The sequence below is a fragment of the Myxocyprinus asiaticus genome, chromosome 28 (assembly GCF_019703515.2).
Source record: "Myxocyprinus asiaticus isolate MX2 ecotype Aquarium Trade chromosome 28, UBuf_Myxa_2, whole genome shotgun sequence".
In the NCBI taxonomy this organism is placed as follows: Eukaryota; Metazoa; Chordata; class Actinopteri; order Cypriniformes; family Catostomidae; genus Myxocyprinus; species Myxocyprinus asiaticus.
In genome coordinates, this window is record NC_059371.1 from 38,884,331 (window position 1) to 38,902,227 (window position 17,897).

The following is a 17,897-nucleotide window of genomic DNA, read 5'->3' on the forward strand; positions in this document are numbered from 1 at the left end:
TCTATTAAGGCCTCCAGAGATGATGTAAGACTTTATTCTGAATGAGTTTACTATATTTGAATCCTAGTTTTAACAGTTATTGTCATTAAATGTACATACATAATTCCTCTGTAACATATCTTAATGTTGATTCTGAACAGGTATTTCAGTGTACCCATACCAGCATAAGACATGACTGATAGGGAATGTGCAGTATGCACAGGCAGGTTGGCACTTGATGGTTATCGTGATGATGATGTAATAGTGATGTGATGATGGTACTGATGATGATGATGAAGAAGACATGAAGGTTATGATGGTAATGATGATGATGATGATGATGACGATGATTGTGGCAATAATATAATGAAGATGGTGCTAATGTCATGATGACAACGACATGATGTTATGATGGTAATGATGATGGTGAGGTGATAGAGATGGTGCTTATGTGATGATGATGATGACATGATGGTTATGATGGTAATGGTGGTGCTATCTGAATGTGATGATGATGATAGATGGTACAGATATGATGATCAAGTCAAGTCAAGGCAATTTTATTTCTAAAGCACATTTAAAAACAACAAAAGTTAAACCAAAGTGCTTATGATGGTAATGGTGATGATGTAATGTTGATGCTGATATGATGATAATGGGGCTGATCATGATGTAATGTTATGAAGCTGATGATGATGTGCTGGTGATGATGAGGCGGATGGTTATGATTGTGATGTGATGAAGATGGAACTGATGTAATTAAGATGATGATGATGACATGATGGTTATGATGGTAATGTTGATGATGGTGGCAATGAAGTGATGATGATGGGGCCGATGGTTATGATGGTGATGTGATGAAGACGGTAGTGATGTGATGCTGAAGTTATTGAAGAAATGATGGTTATAATTGTAATGGTGATGATGATAAAAACATGATGTTTATGATGTGATGATTGTGGCAATTATGTAATGAATATGGGGTTGATCATTTTGATGGTGTTCATTTGATGAAGATGGTACTGATGTGATGTTAAAACTGACATGTTGGTGATGATGATGTAATGGTGATGATGATTCTGAGTATGATGATGATTGTGAGCATGATGACTGTGATGCCAATAATGTGATGGTAATGGTAAGTATGATGATGGTGCTGATGTGATGATGTGATAGTGATGGTAAGTATGTTGATGGTGATGAAGATATGATGGTTATGATGGTAATGTGATGTTGGTGCTGATGTAATGATGATGGGGCTGATGGTTATGATGGTGATGTGATGAAGATGGTACTTACGTGATGATGACGACAATATCATGGTTATGATGGTAAATTAATGGTGATAATGTTATGATGATGGCAGTTATAGTTTTGATGTTCAGGTGATGAAGATGGTATAGATGTGATGATGAAAGCATGATGGTTATGATGGTAATGGTGATGGTGTGGTGTTGATGCTGATGTAATGATTATGAAGGTGATGTGATGGTTATGATGGTGATGTGATGAAGATGGTACTGATGTGATGATGATGATGATGACGGTAAGACGGTTATTATGGTAATGGTGACGTTGGTGGCAATGAAGTGATGATGATGAGGCAGATGGTTATGATGGTGATGTGATGATGATGGCATGACGGTTATGATGGTGATGTGATGAAGATGGTAGTGATATGATGATGAAGATAATGAAGAAATGATGGTTATGATGGTAATGGTGACATTGGTGGCAATGAAGTGATGATGATGGGGCTGATGGTTATGATTGTGATGTGATGAAGATGGTAGTGATATGATGATGAAGATAATGAAGAAATGATGGTTATGATGGTAATGGTGATAAAAACATTGTGATTATGATCATAATGGTGATGATGAGATGAATATGAGGCTGATCATTTTGATGGTGTTCATGTGATGAAGATGGTTCTAATGTAATGCTGATGCTGACATGATGGTGATGATGATTGTGAGTATGATGATGTGAGTATGATGTGATGATGATGATGATGATGATGTGATAGTGACAGTAAGTATGATGATGATGATGACGACATGGTGGTTATGATGGTAATGTGATGTTGATGGTGGTGCTGATGTAATAATGACGGAGCTTGTGGTTATGATGGTGATGTGACGAAGATGGTACTGGTGTAATAGCAATGATGATGGTGATGATGTCAATCTCACCTCTGCATGATAAGCGCAAGTGTTAAACCCTTTTACAGGTTGTTTCTGTTATTCTTAATAACCGGATCTCTGTAGAGTCTGAACTTTGTTTCTGCTGTTCGTGTGAAACTCCTCTATCAGCAAGTTTCTGTTTATCGTCTGCAGGCCTGAAAATAGTACCAGACCTTCATGAGATTCCCTGAGCCCTCATAACTGCAAATTTAAAAAAAAAAAAAAAAAATGCAAATTAGTCATTAGTCGGCACTGAGATATTAACATTGTGAGGTTTATTAATCTTCCAGATCATTTTTAATGATGGCAATTATTTTCGTCTGAAGGTTAATCATTTGCTGATTAAATCAACCTGAGTCAGATTTTTATTGGACTGTGAGGTGACGGTATCATAACATATCTCCCTCCTGTATGAAATATGTTCATATTTTGATCACTGAACAAATCTGTTATTTATATGAAGCATTGCCAGTCTGTACATGGGTCATTGACAAATAAGGTTGTCCGAAGGGATGAAAATTAGAAATATTAAAAAAAAATCTGGTTAAAAACACGTCAAGTTCCTAGACATCTTTGAGTTCATATTGTTTTTACAAATTGTTTGAAAAACATTTAAAGCATTTTGTAAAAAAAAAAAAGAAAAAAAAAGAATTGCATTTGTAATGTATTTTTGAATAATTTATTAGATGCGGACAAAAAGTACCATAAACGATTAGTAAAAGCATTTTTGGAATACTTCTCCAGCACACTTTAAATTTCTGTTGTATTTATTCACCATAATGTTGTTTTCTTCAGTAGACCAAAAAATAAAGAAGAATGAAGCCCTACTGGTCATGTATTTTCATTACATCAGAATGGGTGCTGGAGTTTTCAAATAACACAAATACGCCAAAAACTAGAATGAAAACATCATGAAAATAGTTCATACCACTTGTGAGTTATTTATATACATCTTCTGAAGCCATATGATGGCTTTGTGTGAGGAACGGACGTTAAAAATCGTTATTCGCCGTTCGTTCACTTTTAGCGCGCTTTTTAGAGTTTGTGAGAAAACGTGAACGAACGTTAAGGTTATGAAAACGTTACCAGTAATTAATGACTTAAATTTCGGTCTGTTCCTCACTGAAAGCTACATATGGCCTCAGAAGACTTCCTAGTAATAGCAATCCAAAGTATTTCAGTTTGAATCCTGCTGAAATGTAATCGAATTTGGGGCAGCGGTGGCTCAGCGGTTAAGGCTCTGGGATACTGACCAGAAGGTGATGAAAGATGCCACTGTTGGGCCCTTGACCCTACTGCTCCAGGGGCACCATATCATCGTATCATGGCTGACCCTGCGCTCTATGTGAAAAAAAAAAGAATTTCACTGTATATGTGCAAATGTATAATGTGTGACAAAAATAAAGGCTTCTTCTTCTAAACAGCAGGCTATGAGCAAAGTCTTTCTAGCAAGTCAGTCCACTGTCGGCCATCTTTGGAACGCTCTCGGGAGGGCATTTCCAGTCATGCCAGTGCAGCTCCTATCGACTTAAATGGGAAAAGAAAGAAATCTCCTAAACGGTTGGTCAATATTACGATCAAATGACATATTTAAAATCAGCAGTAAAATCTGACAACACCGGCATCATAAATTGTGCTTCTTTACCTCAGATCACGAAAAAATCCCCCAAAATTTTCTCGGCTTGTATAGCTAATGTGCATGTGCGTTGTTGAGTTGATTGACAGGTGATGTCTGAATCTAAAAGGTGATTGGCTCTTTTACCAGGAAGGCGGGACTTCCTGTCTACATCTGTTGACCGTTGGGTGTTCCAATTTCTCCCATTCATTTTAATAGAAGTGGCCTGTCTCTGCTAAATAATCTCTGCTATGAGTCTTGTTTGATAAGAGCGCCCTTTGCTGATGACCAGATACATGTAAAACATTTCTGTTTGAAACTACATAGATAACAAGCAACAAAAACAGCAAAAATGTCTTAATTTTTTTAAGGAAAGATTCTATATCAGTTGGAACAAACGACTTCTTATATTAGCATTTAACTCCAAATTCAAGTTCCTGAAAATGTCAGGTAAAGGTATATCTTAATGTGCACATGCTAAAAATGAAGTAGCATCTTATTTGCTGCTTTAAAGATAATTCTGAAGTCAATTAATGACAGTTCGAATCTTCTCACGTTTCTCAAGAGATTTTGCTAAAGCACAAGACATTTTACTCCAGTGAATGAAGGCAAAGAGTTTGTGTAATTTTGTCAGAACAGAGACACATTCAAAAAATATTTTGATTGACAGGTGATAATCTGAAACATTAAAACATTGAATTACTACAAATCACAACACTAACTTCATCCCTTAGACACTTTATCTCATAAAGACAAACTCTTTACTGTTTTAAAACTTCAAATCATTACAACTCAAAGCTCTAAAACTGCTGAAAATTTGAAGCCATAATTCTCATTTCAAATTCTCAATTCAAAATTTCAAAATGATTGCTTTTGTAACTTAATTTGAAAAGCATACACATTCTTTGTACGTTTGTTAAGCAAAGCTTTAGTCCACTTTTAAAGGGATAGTTCAGCGAAAAATGAGCATTCTCTCATCATTTACTCACCCTCATGCCATCCCAGATGTGTCTGCCTTTCTTCTGCTGAAAACAGAGATTTTTAGAAGAATATTTGAGCTCTGTTGGTCCATACAATGCAAGTGAATGGTGACCAGAAATTTTAATCATAAAAAAGTAATTAATAAGACTCCAGTGGTTAAATCCATGTCTTCAGAAGTGATATGATAGGTGTTGGTGAGAAACATATAAATATTTAAGCCCTTTTTTGCTATCAATCTTTACTTTCACCTTTGCATTATTCTTCTTTTGTTTTTGGTGATTCACATTATTCGTGCATATCGCCCCCTAATGGGCAGGGAGGAGAATTTATGCCAAAAAAATGACTTAAATATTGATCTGTTTCTCACCCACACCTATCATATCTCTTCAGAAGACATGGATTAAACCACTGGAGTCTTTTCTGCTGCCTATATGTGCTTTTACTGGAGCTTCAAAGTTTTGGTCAACATTCATTTGCAGATGTTCTTCTAAAAAACCTTCATTTGTGTCCTGCAGAAGAAAGAAACTCATACACATATAGGATGGCATGAGGGTGCGTAAAAGGGTTTTGGGTGAACTATCCCTTTAAGTGGTTTATAAAGTAAGTCAATTCTTCAGAATAAAGCCATCACACAAAAAAAATTGCCATTATACAATCAGATGCATTGAAACACTAGTCACATTCCCGAAACCAAGGTGCTTGATTCTGTCATAAGAATTGTCCCAGACAATTACAAAGCCATACAAACACTAACCAAAAGAACGAAATCAATAAAACAGCAACAAAACTAAATGTATAAGCAACTTCATCAGCTTACGAACATCAAATCACACAAAACTAGTACAACAGACGACAAACAAAGATTTATGATTTTGTCCAATTAGTCAAAAATCACAAACATTAAACCAAAGATAAAAAGCTGCCTTCGGAAAACAGAATAAGGCAAAACTCCCAGCAAATCTACATGTAGAATGTAGAGTCGCATTCATTTATGCATTTGCACTAAGGTAAACGGTGAACTTTAGACTCTTTATATCAACTCTACCAAAATGCATTTAAATATCTCACTACAATTATATCACATCATTATAACCCAACATGACTATATATTTCATATGTCCTCTGATGTACCACAATTTGAGAAGATTTTTTTCTCTAAAACCCAATATCAAATCAAAGGCTACAAATTAAATGTTGCACAATTCACCAACTCCACTAAGGGTGATCCAAGATATTGTATTTCTATACTTGGATTCCTGGAAAAGACCAAAAAATATATATGTAGTGCTTTTTTAAAATATTAAGATTACTATTAAGATAAGGCTGGAAAGTATGTGAACAGCTGCACACATGCAAAGGCAATACAACACAAAATATGAGACTATACTAAATGGGCATTTATCTGCACATGGAATGTGTGAATATAATTGTGATTAGAAACAGAATATTGACATATGATGTTTCGTTTCATGGTCTGCAGAGGTGAACAAACTCCACTTTCATTTAGTTGACGCCTGATTATCAACTTTGAAAAGATCCTGGCAGTTTTAGTTCATTTTCTGCAGTCTGTTGGGGTTTTTGCACTGGTCATTTCTAAAACAAACTATAAATCCTCTGTCATCGTATATGAACGATGACGGATCGATTATCATGCAGCATGTATAACCAACCTATCAACATAACCAGACCCTAAATTACTAGCACATTATCACTCACCTGAAATACTTTAAGATAATCCTGAGTAATATTCCATAAAACCTCGTCAGTTTATTTTCAAACCTCTATTCGGTACATTTACAACATCCTAAAACCTTCACGACAACATTAAATGTACAACAAATTAAAATAAAGGCAAAATGAAAAAGAGATTAAAGGTGACTTAATATTTCTATAAATAAATTAAATGGCAGTGCTCTTGAGAACTCAAGTGTTGCTGCTAGAGTCAGATGGGTAAATCTGGATTGAAAAGTGAAGCGAAGTGGGATCTGTTTCCTGTTCACACTGAGAATCGAGAGCAAAAGTGGAAATTAAGACTTAAATCTGTCTCTTAAAACTCCAGAGGGCCGAGGTCGCCGAAATCGCAGTCGAACAGCTCGCTGATGCCCTCGTGCTCCTTCAGACCAAAGTGGTAATCCTGGTTGTGTGGGGGCGAGAGGCAGATGAAACTGTCCAATGGGAGGCCGAGCCCATCCAACGCCCCGCCCCGCTCAAGCAGGAAGTCAGAGTCCAACGGAGACAAGTCGAAATCCGGCATCTCACAGATGCCAGAAAACGGATCAGAGTCCAGAAACGAATCTGAAAACAGAAAAAGTGATTTGTTATTGCGTAATCAGACTCTTTAATGTTAAGAAAGTACAGTACCTAAGATTTGGAGATCTACCGAAGAGTACCATTTAAACAATTATCATTTAGGCTAGGTCTACATTAATCCGGATACATTTGAAAACGACATTTTCGTTTTCGAACCGCTCTCCATCCATACTGCCGTTTTCAGGTGTTTTCCAAAAGTTGCTCGTCCACACTGAAACCGCTTGAAACCGAATGAAAACGCTTCAGTCCCCTTACTGCACATGCGAAAAACCGCCGTTGCATGCACGGCCTTAAACGCAATTGTCCTCGTGTTCTGTCGTCGGACACCAATTCCGATTAAACTTCCCGGTGCATTTGAAGGAATGCAATGTGAATTTTGTACAAAGTAACATTTATCTTTAACAACGCTATCAAAGTGAATACAGCGGCGCTATATCACGGGCTGCTATCTTGATTGTTTTGGTTGAATGGATAACATGACTGCGTCACATGACAACAACTACGTCATTGTTTTCAGTAAGGGTGTAACGATCCATCGATCTGGATCGATGCTTCGATCCAATAACCCAACAATCCAATGTTATCGATACAACGCGTAAATATTGCAATAGACATTTTTTTTAAGATGCACCTTTATTTTAATACTCTCATGTCAGCCACGTCCGTTCACATTTCCGTCAGGAGAAGAAGCAACCTGAATACATTCATTTGACTTTATGAGCGCTAAATAGCTTTCATGTGGGACAAGGATGTGCGCAGGGTCTGTGAAGAGAAATTGCACTCTGCTATCCGTGCACGCGAGTCAACCGAGCTTCCCGCGATAAACCCGAGCTCCAGTGACAGGATCAGTGCACGAGCATTAACTGGATGCTCCTTAAAATGTGAGCTCTTGTAATTCGGTCTTCCATTGATATCATTGCACATGTGACCCATTTGAATTTTACATGAGAATTTGCAATTCTCATTTTGCAAGTTTCCCCTTTTTCTCCCAATTTGGAATGCCCAATTCCCAATGCGCTCTAAGTTCTCGTGGTCGCGTAGTGATTCGCCTCAGTCCGGGTGGTGGAGGACGAATCCCAGTTGCCTCCGCGTCTGAGACAGTCAACCCGCGCATCTTATCACGTGGCTTGTTGAGTGCGTTGCCATGGAGACATAGCGCGTGTGGAGGCTTCACGCCATCCACCGCGGCAACCACGCTCAATTCACCATGCGCCCCACCGAGAACAAACCACATTATAGCGACCACGAGGAGGTTACCCCATGTGACTCTACCCTCCCTAGCAACCGGGCCAGTTTGGTTGCTTAGGAGACCTAGCTGGAGTCACTCAGCACGCCCTGGGATTCGAACTAGCGAACTCCAGGGGTGGTAGCCAGCGTATTTTACCACTGAGCTACCCAGGCCCCTGAGAATTTGCTATTTAAAAGTTCCATGGGGCAGTACAACCATCATGTGAAACGTCTTGACAACGCCGACATTCTGAACATCACTTAATGAGGGAAAGAGAAACACCTGCTCAGCTCCAGCATCAGTTATAAGACTTCACACATCTACACATCAACACCTTTACTAACATTTATCCCTGTTAACTGTAACAGAATTTTTCATTACATCTGTGGAAGTAAGAAAACCATGGATAGCACTGATAGTTGGAAACAAGTAATGGGTATGTAAGTACTTCGAATTGGATTAAACTGAAAAATTAGCTGTCATCAAACGAGTGATGATCACTTGTGTGTGACTTTATTTTTTATATTAATATCTGTATAATTTTTTTCAACATCTGAAGAACCTTATTTTGTTGTGGATGTCCCAATGTGGATACTAAATTTGCACTTTTCTGCTCAAAAAAATATTCAAATTATATTTTGGTTGCATTTGAGGGCAAAAAAAATAAATAAATTTGAATAATTTTATTGATTGTGTTGAATAGGCACATAATATCAGAATATCGATCGCAGGGCCCTGAATCGAATCAAATCGAAATCGTATCGCGGCAGACTTTGAAATATCGGCAAATATCGGATCGCAGGCCAAGAGAATCGATAAAATATCGTATCATGATGAAACGTCCGATTTACACCTCAAGTTTTCAGCAATATCCGTTTTCCCAGTCCACATTACAACATAAAGACACCGTTTTCAAATGTATCCACGGTACGGTTCGGTATTTGTCATGATAAAAAAAAATATTACTGCCAAATCCAAAGAATAGTCTATTTGGTAAACACTTCAACAGGTTTGCCCTTAAATAACAATCATTGTTTTACAACAGTAACCATAGTTTAACCATGGCATTTTAGTAAAAACATAGTAACCACAATATAAACATGGTTACTGTCATGGTTATAATATATAGTAAAACCATGGTTACTATATAGAAAATACAGTATTACTGTTATAAAACCATGATTAATTGTATCAAAACCATGATTTATGCTCAGAAAACCATGGTGACAGCAGTCATGGTTACTACAATATTACTATAGTAAAACCATGGTTAATTTTCGTCAGGGTCCTTAATTTTCTCTAATTACTAAATAAACATTTTAACTTAATACCCGCACTAATATGCTACATGCATCAACACAAAGTGCACTTCAAACTCATCTCAACATATATTCAATATTCAGAAGCTGTACATCACCATAGAAGGAATAACCTTGCTATTAGAATGCATACGAGAAGAGACGTTGTGATAATGCTGCTCGAGCATTTTAATAATACGTGGAAATCCCACATGAACACCCCAAGCACTTTAGTTAATGTTTCATGTCTGTTGAATTAGCACTGAGTGCCTGCTTAAAAATGGACGGGAGTGTGTGCAGTTTCGGCTGTTTTCTTTCCCTGGGTGATGTCGGCATAAATGATTAATCATGAATCAATGTATTACTACAACGGCATTTTAATGCCATTAATCAAAGTGCATTACTGACGCTCACGATAGATTACATTTGCGCAAGGAAACAGGAAGAACTTGTGTGCGCGTTTTAAACCCTCACGCACATTATTGACATGTACTACCAGTATACGGCACTCGTGCCGAGCGATGTCTGCGAACAGTGCCTGTTTTGTAAACGCTTTTTGACCATCGCTGTTGTAATTGACTGCAAAAAGAAAATGTTCCCAGGAAGGGGAATCGCAGCGGGCTTCTCTATCAGCGGCTCGTTTTCTCCGCTTGCCATTTTCAACAACACACAACGCTTGCAAATTTAATAAATACTTTTGAATCCAGAAATTACACTGCTTGCATTGCTTTTGTTTATTTATGAAACATATAGTTAGCATTTTAGCTGTGCACTCACAGAATGACGCAGACACACACCAATGCAGAACTATAAATGCAAACCAACGCGTTGGCCAATACGCGGAGCATACGCCGTAGGTTCAACGAAGAAGTATAAATCAGCCTTATTTAGTTAAGGTTTACATTTATATTTTTTTCCTTAAATATTTTATGTGGCCTTAACATTTCCAGTATAATTAAGATTCTCATTTATTTTAATTTTGTTTTCTTAATATTTTGTGGATTTACCTTTAAAGTATATTTAAGATTTATTTAAAGATGTATATTTATATTTAAAATTTAGGGTTAATTAATGTTTTTACATTAGGATTTAACATTTACAGTTTAATAAAAGATTTATATTTAAGACTTACATTTATATTTAAAAAAAAAAAATGTAATGTTTAAAGTATATTTAAGATTTATTTTAAAAATATATATTTATATTTAATATTTAATTTTGTATTTTAGGATTTACAGTTTTTAAACAATTTTTATAAACATTTATATTTAATTTGAACATTTCCAGTGTACTTAAGCCTTACACTTTAATATTTTTGGTGGATTTAACATTTAAAGTATATTTAAAATGTATTTTAAGATGTACAGTATATTTATATTTAACATTTAGTTTAATATTTAATATTTACACTTTTTTTATTTATATTTGGATTTAATATTTACAGTATAATTAAGAATTATGATTTATATTTAATTTAATTTTAACTTACATTTATATTTAATATGTTTTCCTAAATATTTGTAGATATAACATTTAAAGCATATTTAAGATTTATTTTTAATATGTATATTTAGACAACATTTATATTTCAGATTTATATATATATATATAAATATATTATAATGCTTTCTCATATACAGTATGTTTTTACTAAATATTTACTAAACCATAAATGTATAAAAAATAAAAATTTATTTAGGTAAAACTGACAAAATGTGATTGTTTGTGCCATTTAATTTACATTCAGCACCCCATTCCCCCTAAGCTTATGAAAATGCATAGGACAAACCACAAACAAACAAGACATTGACTTTAATAAAAGCTACATGCATACAAACCTGAGTCAGTACCCAGAGGCAGAGGTGAGGAGCTAGGGAGCGTAGATGGCGTTGATGTCACTTCCTGTGAAGCAGGGTCAGGCTGAGGGGGGCTCTGATGGGATGTTTTCGCAGGACTACAATCAGTGACAGGACTACAAACCCCAGAACTGTCCTCAGGACACAGAAACACATCGATCGGACCGTTGGAGCTCTTTAGAGAGATCTGGTAACCCTGTAATAGAGAGAGAAGAGGATTTTAACACGTTTAAGAGACAAGGACATTAAAAAGTATTTACTGGACATATGTTTTGCTCACCTCACTGGGTTCAGACACCTGCATCTGTGTTTCTGGTGGAGCTCTGATCACCATGATGATCTGATCTGGAGGATCCACAGTGTTACGCAGGTCTTGACATCTGATGTAGGTCAGCTTGACATTTTGTTAAAGATCATAAAATTGACCTGACAACCACACCTGGAGTCGCAAGTTCGAATCCAGGGTGTGCTGAGTGACTCCAGTCAGGTCTCCTAAGCAACCAATTGGCCTGGTTGCTAGGGAGGGTAGAGTCACATGGGGTAACCTCCTCGTGGTCGCTATAATGTGATTCGATCTCGGTGGGGCGCGTGGAGAATAGCGTGAAGCCTCCACACGCACTAGGTCTCCGCGGTAACGCGCTCAACAAGCCACGTGATAAGATGCGCGGATTAACGATCTCAGATGCGGAGGCAACTGAGAATCGTCCTCCGCCACCCGGATTGAGGCGAGTCACTACGCCACTACGAGGACTTAGAGCGCATTGACAAATTGGGGAGAAAAAGGGGAGAGAGAAAAAAAAAAAGGATCATATAATTGACACGTACAGATACAAGCATTAACAATAAAACTAATTATTAATTACGTTCCTGGATTCGTTGTGATGATAACGACCTTTGTTAAAAATTTCAACCTGAAATGTTAACAAAAACAGCAACACAAATACTGTCTTAGATCAGTCAGACATTGAGGTGAAGGATATTTCTTGTTATGTGTGTCCTCTTTGAGAAGCCGTAGTTGTAGGCTGGATTTATTAATGAGATCATCAAGTTTCTCCTCCGCCTCCGTCAGTTCAGATAACTCTCGCTGCAGCTCCTGAAATCTCGCCACAGACGCCCCGTCTATACGATTACCCCTGAGATACACACACATGAACAGACAAAACATGACACACTGCAGTTTCCCTACTGGAAGAAATCTGCTGCAATTCACAGTTAATCCTGAGAGAAGTCAAATGTGTTTGGAAACAAAACAACGTGACCATGGTAAGATGCACAATGCCACGAAAAGATTGTAGAAGTTAAATCAATCAGTTTCCAGTTTCAAAATCCAACGCATGGGAGACAGAAATTCTCAAATCAATCATAATCTCACTCAGTTTACAAGCATTATTGATGAAGTGATGGATTATTATCAATGCAACTGTGTTGAAAGAACAGCGATATGAAAAGAAATGAACAGCTCAGTTAAGGAGGCAGCAAAAATGAAAGCAGAGAAGAGGATGTTTCGCTGTAGGTTGAAGTGTTTACAGCGACCTAGTGATTAGATGATTAAATGGCAAAAATGTGGCCATTTTGAGATTTGCAACAGCCGATAACTTTGAACACTTAGTTAATGAACAGAACCTTGTCAGTGGACAATAAACAATTTCTGTTTTTAATTTTTGATGAATTTTGAGTAAATATTGTGTAAAACAAGTGTTCATTTCATTTAAATTTCGGCAATTTTGTGTACATTTTATTTGCTATCAAAAATGTGAGCATTTAAAATTCAATTAAAACTATACACTAAACTGAATATTAAATTAATTGATCAAATCAGCGTTATAAAAATATTATATTATTACATAATGATATTACATAGAGTAATTAGCCAATATTATATATTATGGATTATAATATCATAATTATTAACTGTATATTACGATATTAACTATAAAGTGTATATAAATGTTATATAAACTGAAAATAAACAATATTGTTACAGTGTTATTACATAATTATTATATCATATATTATACACTGTAAACTGTATATAAACGTTATAAATCGGTATTACATAATTATTACATTATATAAATTAATAAGTCAACAATATATACTATATCATATATTATAGATTATTATATCATTATCGATATAACCTGTGTATGATATTAACTATAAAGTGTATATCAATTTGATAGACTGTATATTAATGATTTTGTTACATTGTTATTACATACTTATTATATAATTTATTATACACTGTGTATATAAACTATTTTATAATTTCAGCATTATCAATTGCTTATACTGTACTTTACTGTATATAAACATCAATATTACAGTCAATAAGCAGTCAATATTATATATAATGGACTATTATATCATTGTATATATAAACTGTACATTATATTAACTATAAACTATATATAAACAAATATTGTTATATTGTGTTATTATTACATATTTATTATATCATATCAATATCATTATACATTATATTACTATACTGTATATTATGGATTATCCATATCACCTGTATTTTATGATATCGCATTGGAAACTGTGTATACATTTCACATTATATATTTGATATAATATTATACAGTATATTCATATAATATATAAAATATTATATATACTGTATAAATAATTACTTTATTTTATTATATATTACTTTAATATCATTAAACATTATATCAAAGCTTATTTATCATTGTATTATTATCCATATAAACAGTACATAAACTGCATTTTATGATATTGGCATTATAACGTGTTGCATATGCATTTTATATAGACTGTATATAAACTACTTTATATCAATATTATTACATAAATATTATAAAATATCATGCTATTTTATTATATATTATATACATTTTATATATTATTGATTATTATATTACTTTCCATAAACTGCATTTTACCATATATGCGTGATATCAACCATCCTGCACTGTAGATACTGGTATTAAAAAAGCCCATACTGTTCAAGCACTACTTACAGCCACTGAATGTTATTCTTGGACTTCTTGGAGATCAGGTGAATGCCCTCCAGGACGTTGGTGATGTCGTAGATGCGTCGTTTCTGGACGTCCAGCACCTGAGAGGCCCAGTTCAGATCAACCACTCCGTCAGGTGACTGAGCGAGCAGGTCCAGGAAGCGTTTGGTGGTCAGATTCAGAGATGTGTCATAGCGAGACTTCTCAGTAGCCAATTTAGGCACTACAAGAAAAACCAATTTTTTTAGTTTACATCATATAGGGTGTCTAATAACTTCATTAATTGATATGACATTGCCATAGATAAGTTTGTTTTGATGGTCTGTGCCTACATGACATGAGCTTCTTAAGGGGGTTGTACCTCTGGGTGGTGCGGGCGTGGCCGGAGGTGCTGGTCCATGTGAAGCAGGTCGGGACGTGCAGATGTACTGGTGATCACTGTCCAAATCTAATTTCCTCTTAACCTGAGGTCAAAGGTCACAAAGGAAACCATGTAATAAAGAGCCATTTTTGAAAGAGCAGCATGAACATTATAGCAAAAATGTCCTTTTGTGTTCATTTGGGTTTGGAACGACATGAGGCTGAGAAAATAATGACAGAATTGTCATTTTATGGTCACAAAACAATGACGCCATACATTATTGTTACAGAACCAAAAGGAGGCTGCAGTCGTACCGGTGGTCTGCCCAGGGTGGGTCTCCTGAGGTCGGGCAGATTTGTGGTGGTGGTGGTGGTGGTGGTACTGTGTGGGGTGGCAAACAGCAGTATGTCCCCCGCTGCAGTGCTGGCCATGTTGGGAGTGGAGATGATGACAATTTGATGATCTTCACTGATATCAATGCTGCCATTGTTCAACAGAGACTCAAAATCAGCCAACAGGTCCTCCGAGGTCTGACCTGATATGAAGCTCTCAGACATATCGGGGTTGAAACAGCAGGGTTAACTTGGGCTCTCTGGGTTTCTCTTCTGCCTTCAAGGCTTAGTGCATGGAAACTAATGGATGCTTTTCAAAAGATGAACCAATATTGCACATAAAACAGTGAGGATTGGAGTTTGAATGGTCGTATCAGCCATGTTCCACAAGGTTTCATACATGAAGACACAGAATGCATGAGCAGCATTTTAAAAACCGGTTTTGATTGAATATGGGAGTCTCTCAGCCAAAACAAGCCAATATCTGGGTCAACAGTTTGTGAAACAAAAATGGCAACTTTACAGTGAAACTTCACATTAAAAAGCTTAAAGTAAGGCCATGCATGTTATTTATAAACCTGAAAGATTTAGCACACCATAAGCATGACCATATTTGAGTTGTGTGTCCTTTGTTTATGGAAGTGCTATTGAAAATGGCTGAGAAGCATAACATGTATTGGTGTATAATAAATATCTGAATATACACAAATTGCAATGCAATTTCAATCTTTAAAGTGCATCAAAGGAAAAAATAATTCAGAATAAAATTCAGAAGATATTTTAACACAGTTTCTTAGATGTATATATATATTACATGTTACTAAACTTGCTATAAGTGCGTGATTATATGGGTAAACAGGCTTTTTAGACAGAGTAAATATAACAATTTAACCCGAACCGGATGCAGAACAAAGCCAAAGTCCAGGTTCTCTTCTCATCTGATACTTAAATCCAAAATATCCTCCGCTTTTGTCCTTTTTAATCACTCCACCCAGGAAGTATTCTCATTTAACGCCAAATAATACTTAAAACTTCACTTTTTAAGTGCATAAATCCATTGAGAGTGAATGATAAAAGAGGTCCGACTGTCCCCACGCGCCGGTGCGGCCGGAATCACTTTTGTTATTGTTGTTTTTTGTTACAGCTGATCGGAACCTGCTCAAAGGGTTTACGCGCCAAATCTTTTTTGCCGCGAAACTGGCACGTGCCGGCCTGACGCTCGCTGATTGGCCGGGAGGGTAGGTCCCTAGTAACTGACGTCAGAGTTCTCAGGATGTTCATTGGCTGGAGCGGGTGTCTTTCAAAGGCGTCGCGTTTTCTTTTATTTTTTGTTTGATCTTTTTCAAAGATGAGTTGATTGAATGGAAACTTACATTCCCACCCACGTCTTTGGATTTATTAAAGTTGTTTCATGATTAATGCTGAGAGAAAAACAGTGTCGTTGTGAAACAGGCATTGATCAGATGGACATCATGTCATTATTTGCATGTATAGCTTCATAAACGTGTTTAATTGCTTAAAGGTGCACAGTGTGAAAATGCACAATTCACAGTCAGCCATGAGTACTTAAATCAATGAGTGAAAGTGTCCAGTAACAGGACGGTTACTGAGATTAAGTGAGTAGTATTGGGCTGGTCATGTGATTCAAAAATGGCAGCCCCCATGTGTGGACCCTCTCCATGTAGAATAAAACAGCTTTTATAAGGTTACTGATATGACTGGAGACTTCATTTTAATGTGAGTACATTAAAGGTACAGTTCATTTCGTAAGGAGTACAGCTTTTTTTTTTAATGAGGAAAAAATTACTTAGTGCACCTTTAAGATGTCTGTTCTGTTTTTATGAATCTATATCTCCTTTTGTGTTAATTGTTGTGTTTTGTGTTGTAATTTTTTTTATTATTTAGTTGTTTTATTATTGTTATTAAGATATAATCTAAATGTTTGTGTTGTGTTGTGATATTTTATTTAAATAGTAAAAATATTTTTGTGTTATATTGTATTTTGTGTTGTTAATTTGATATTTTTATTTATTTTTGTTATTGTTTTTAAGTTTTAATCTACATTTTTGAGTTTTTTGTTGTGATATTTTATTTAAATAATAAAAATATCTTTTGTTATATTGTGTTTTGTGTTGTTAATTTGATATTTTTATTTTGTTTTGTTTTGTTATTAGGTTTTAATCTACATTTTTCTGTTATTTTGTTGTGATATTTTATTTAAATAAATATTTTTGTATACTGTGCTTTGTGTTGTTATGTGGTTATTTTTATTTAGTTTTTGTTATTGTTATTAAGTTTTAATCTACATTTTCTGTTGTTTGTGATTTTTATTTTAATGATAAAATATTTTGTGTTATATTGTGTCCTGTGTTGTTATTTTGTTATTGTTTTTTTTATTTAGTATTTGTTTTGTCATTTTTATTTAGTTATAATATAAATTTGTGTTGTGTTGTTTTATTTATTTTTCATAAAGTTTGTTTTGATAAAATAATTAGGCTAATATATTTTTGTGGTTTATTTTGTTCATTTTATTTAGTTGTTGTTTTGTTATTGTTATTAAGATATAATCTACATTTTTGTCTTGGTTTGTTGTGATGTTTAATTTAAATAATATTTTTTTGTGTTATATTGTGTTTTGTGTTGTTATTTGTATTTAGTTTTTTTATTGTTATTAAGTTATAATCTACATTTTTTTTGTGCTGTTTTGTTGTGATTTTATATTTTAATAATTAAACAATGTTTGTGGTATGTTGTGTTTTGTGTT

The 17,897-nt window shown here is 35.2% G+C and overlaps 1 protein-coding gene across 1 annotated transcript; it reads right to left on the minus strand.

Moving 5' to 3' along the window:
- Positions 1–4,244: 4,244 nt before the first annotated feature.
- Positions 4,245–16,428, minus strand: LOC127418794 (transcription factor E2F1-like). The gene is made up of 7 exons (XM_051659625.1): positions 15,116–16,428; positions 14,802–14,904; positions 14,444–14,663; positions 12,434–12,586; positions 11,734–11,848; positions 11,436–11,649; positions 4,245–7,056 (listed from the first exon to the last, which is right to left on the minus strand). The coding sequence occupies exons 1-7, from the start codon at positions 15,356–15,358 to the stop codon at positions 6,809–6,811; spliced, it is 1,296 nt and encodes a 431-aa protein (XP_051515585.1). The 5' UTR covers positions 15,359–16,428; the 3' UTR covers positions 4,245–6,808.
- Between the last annotated feature and the right edge of the window lie 1,469 nt (positions 16,429–17,897).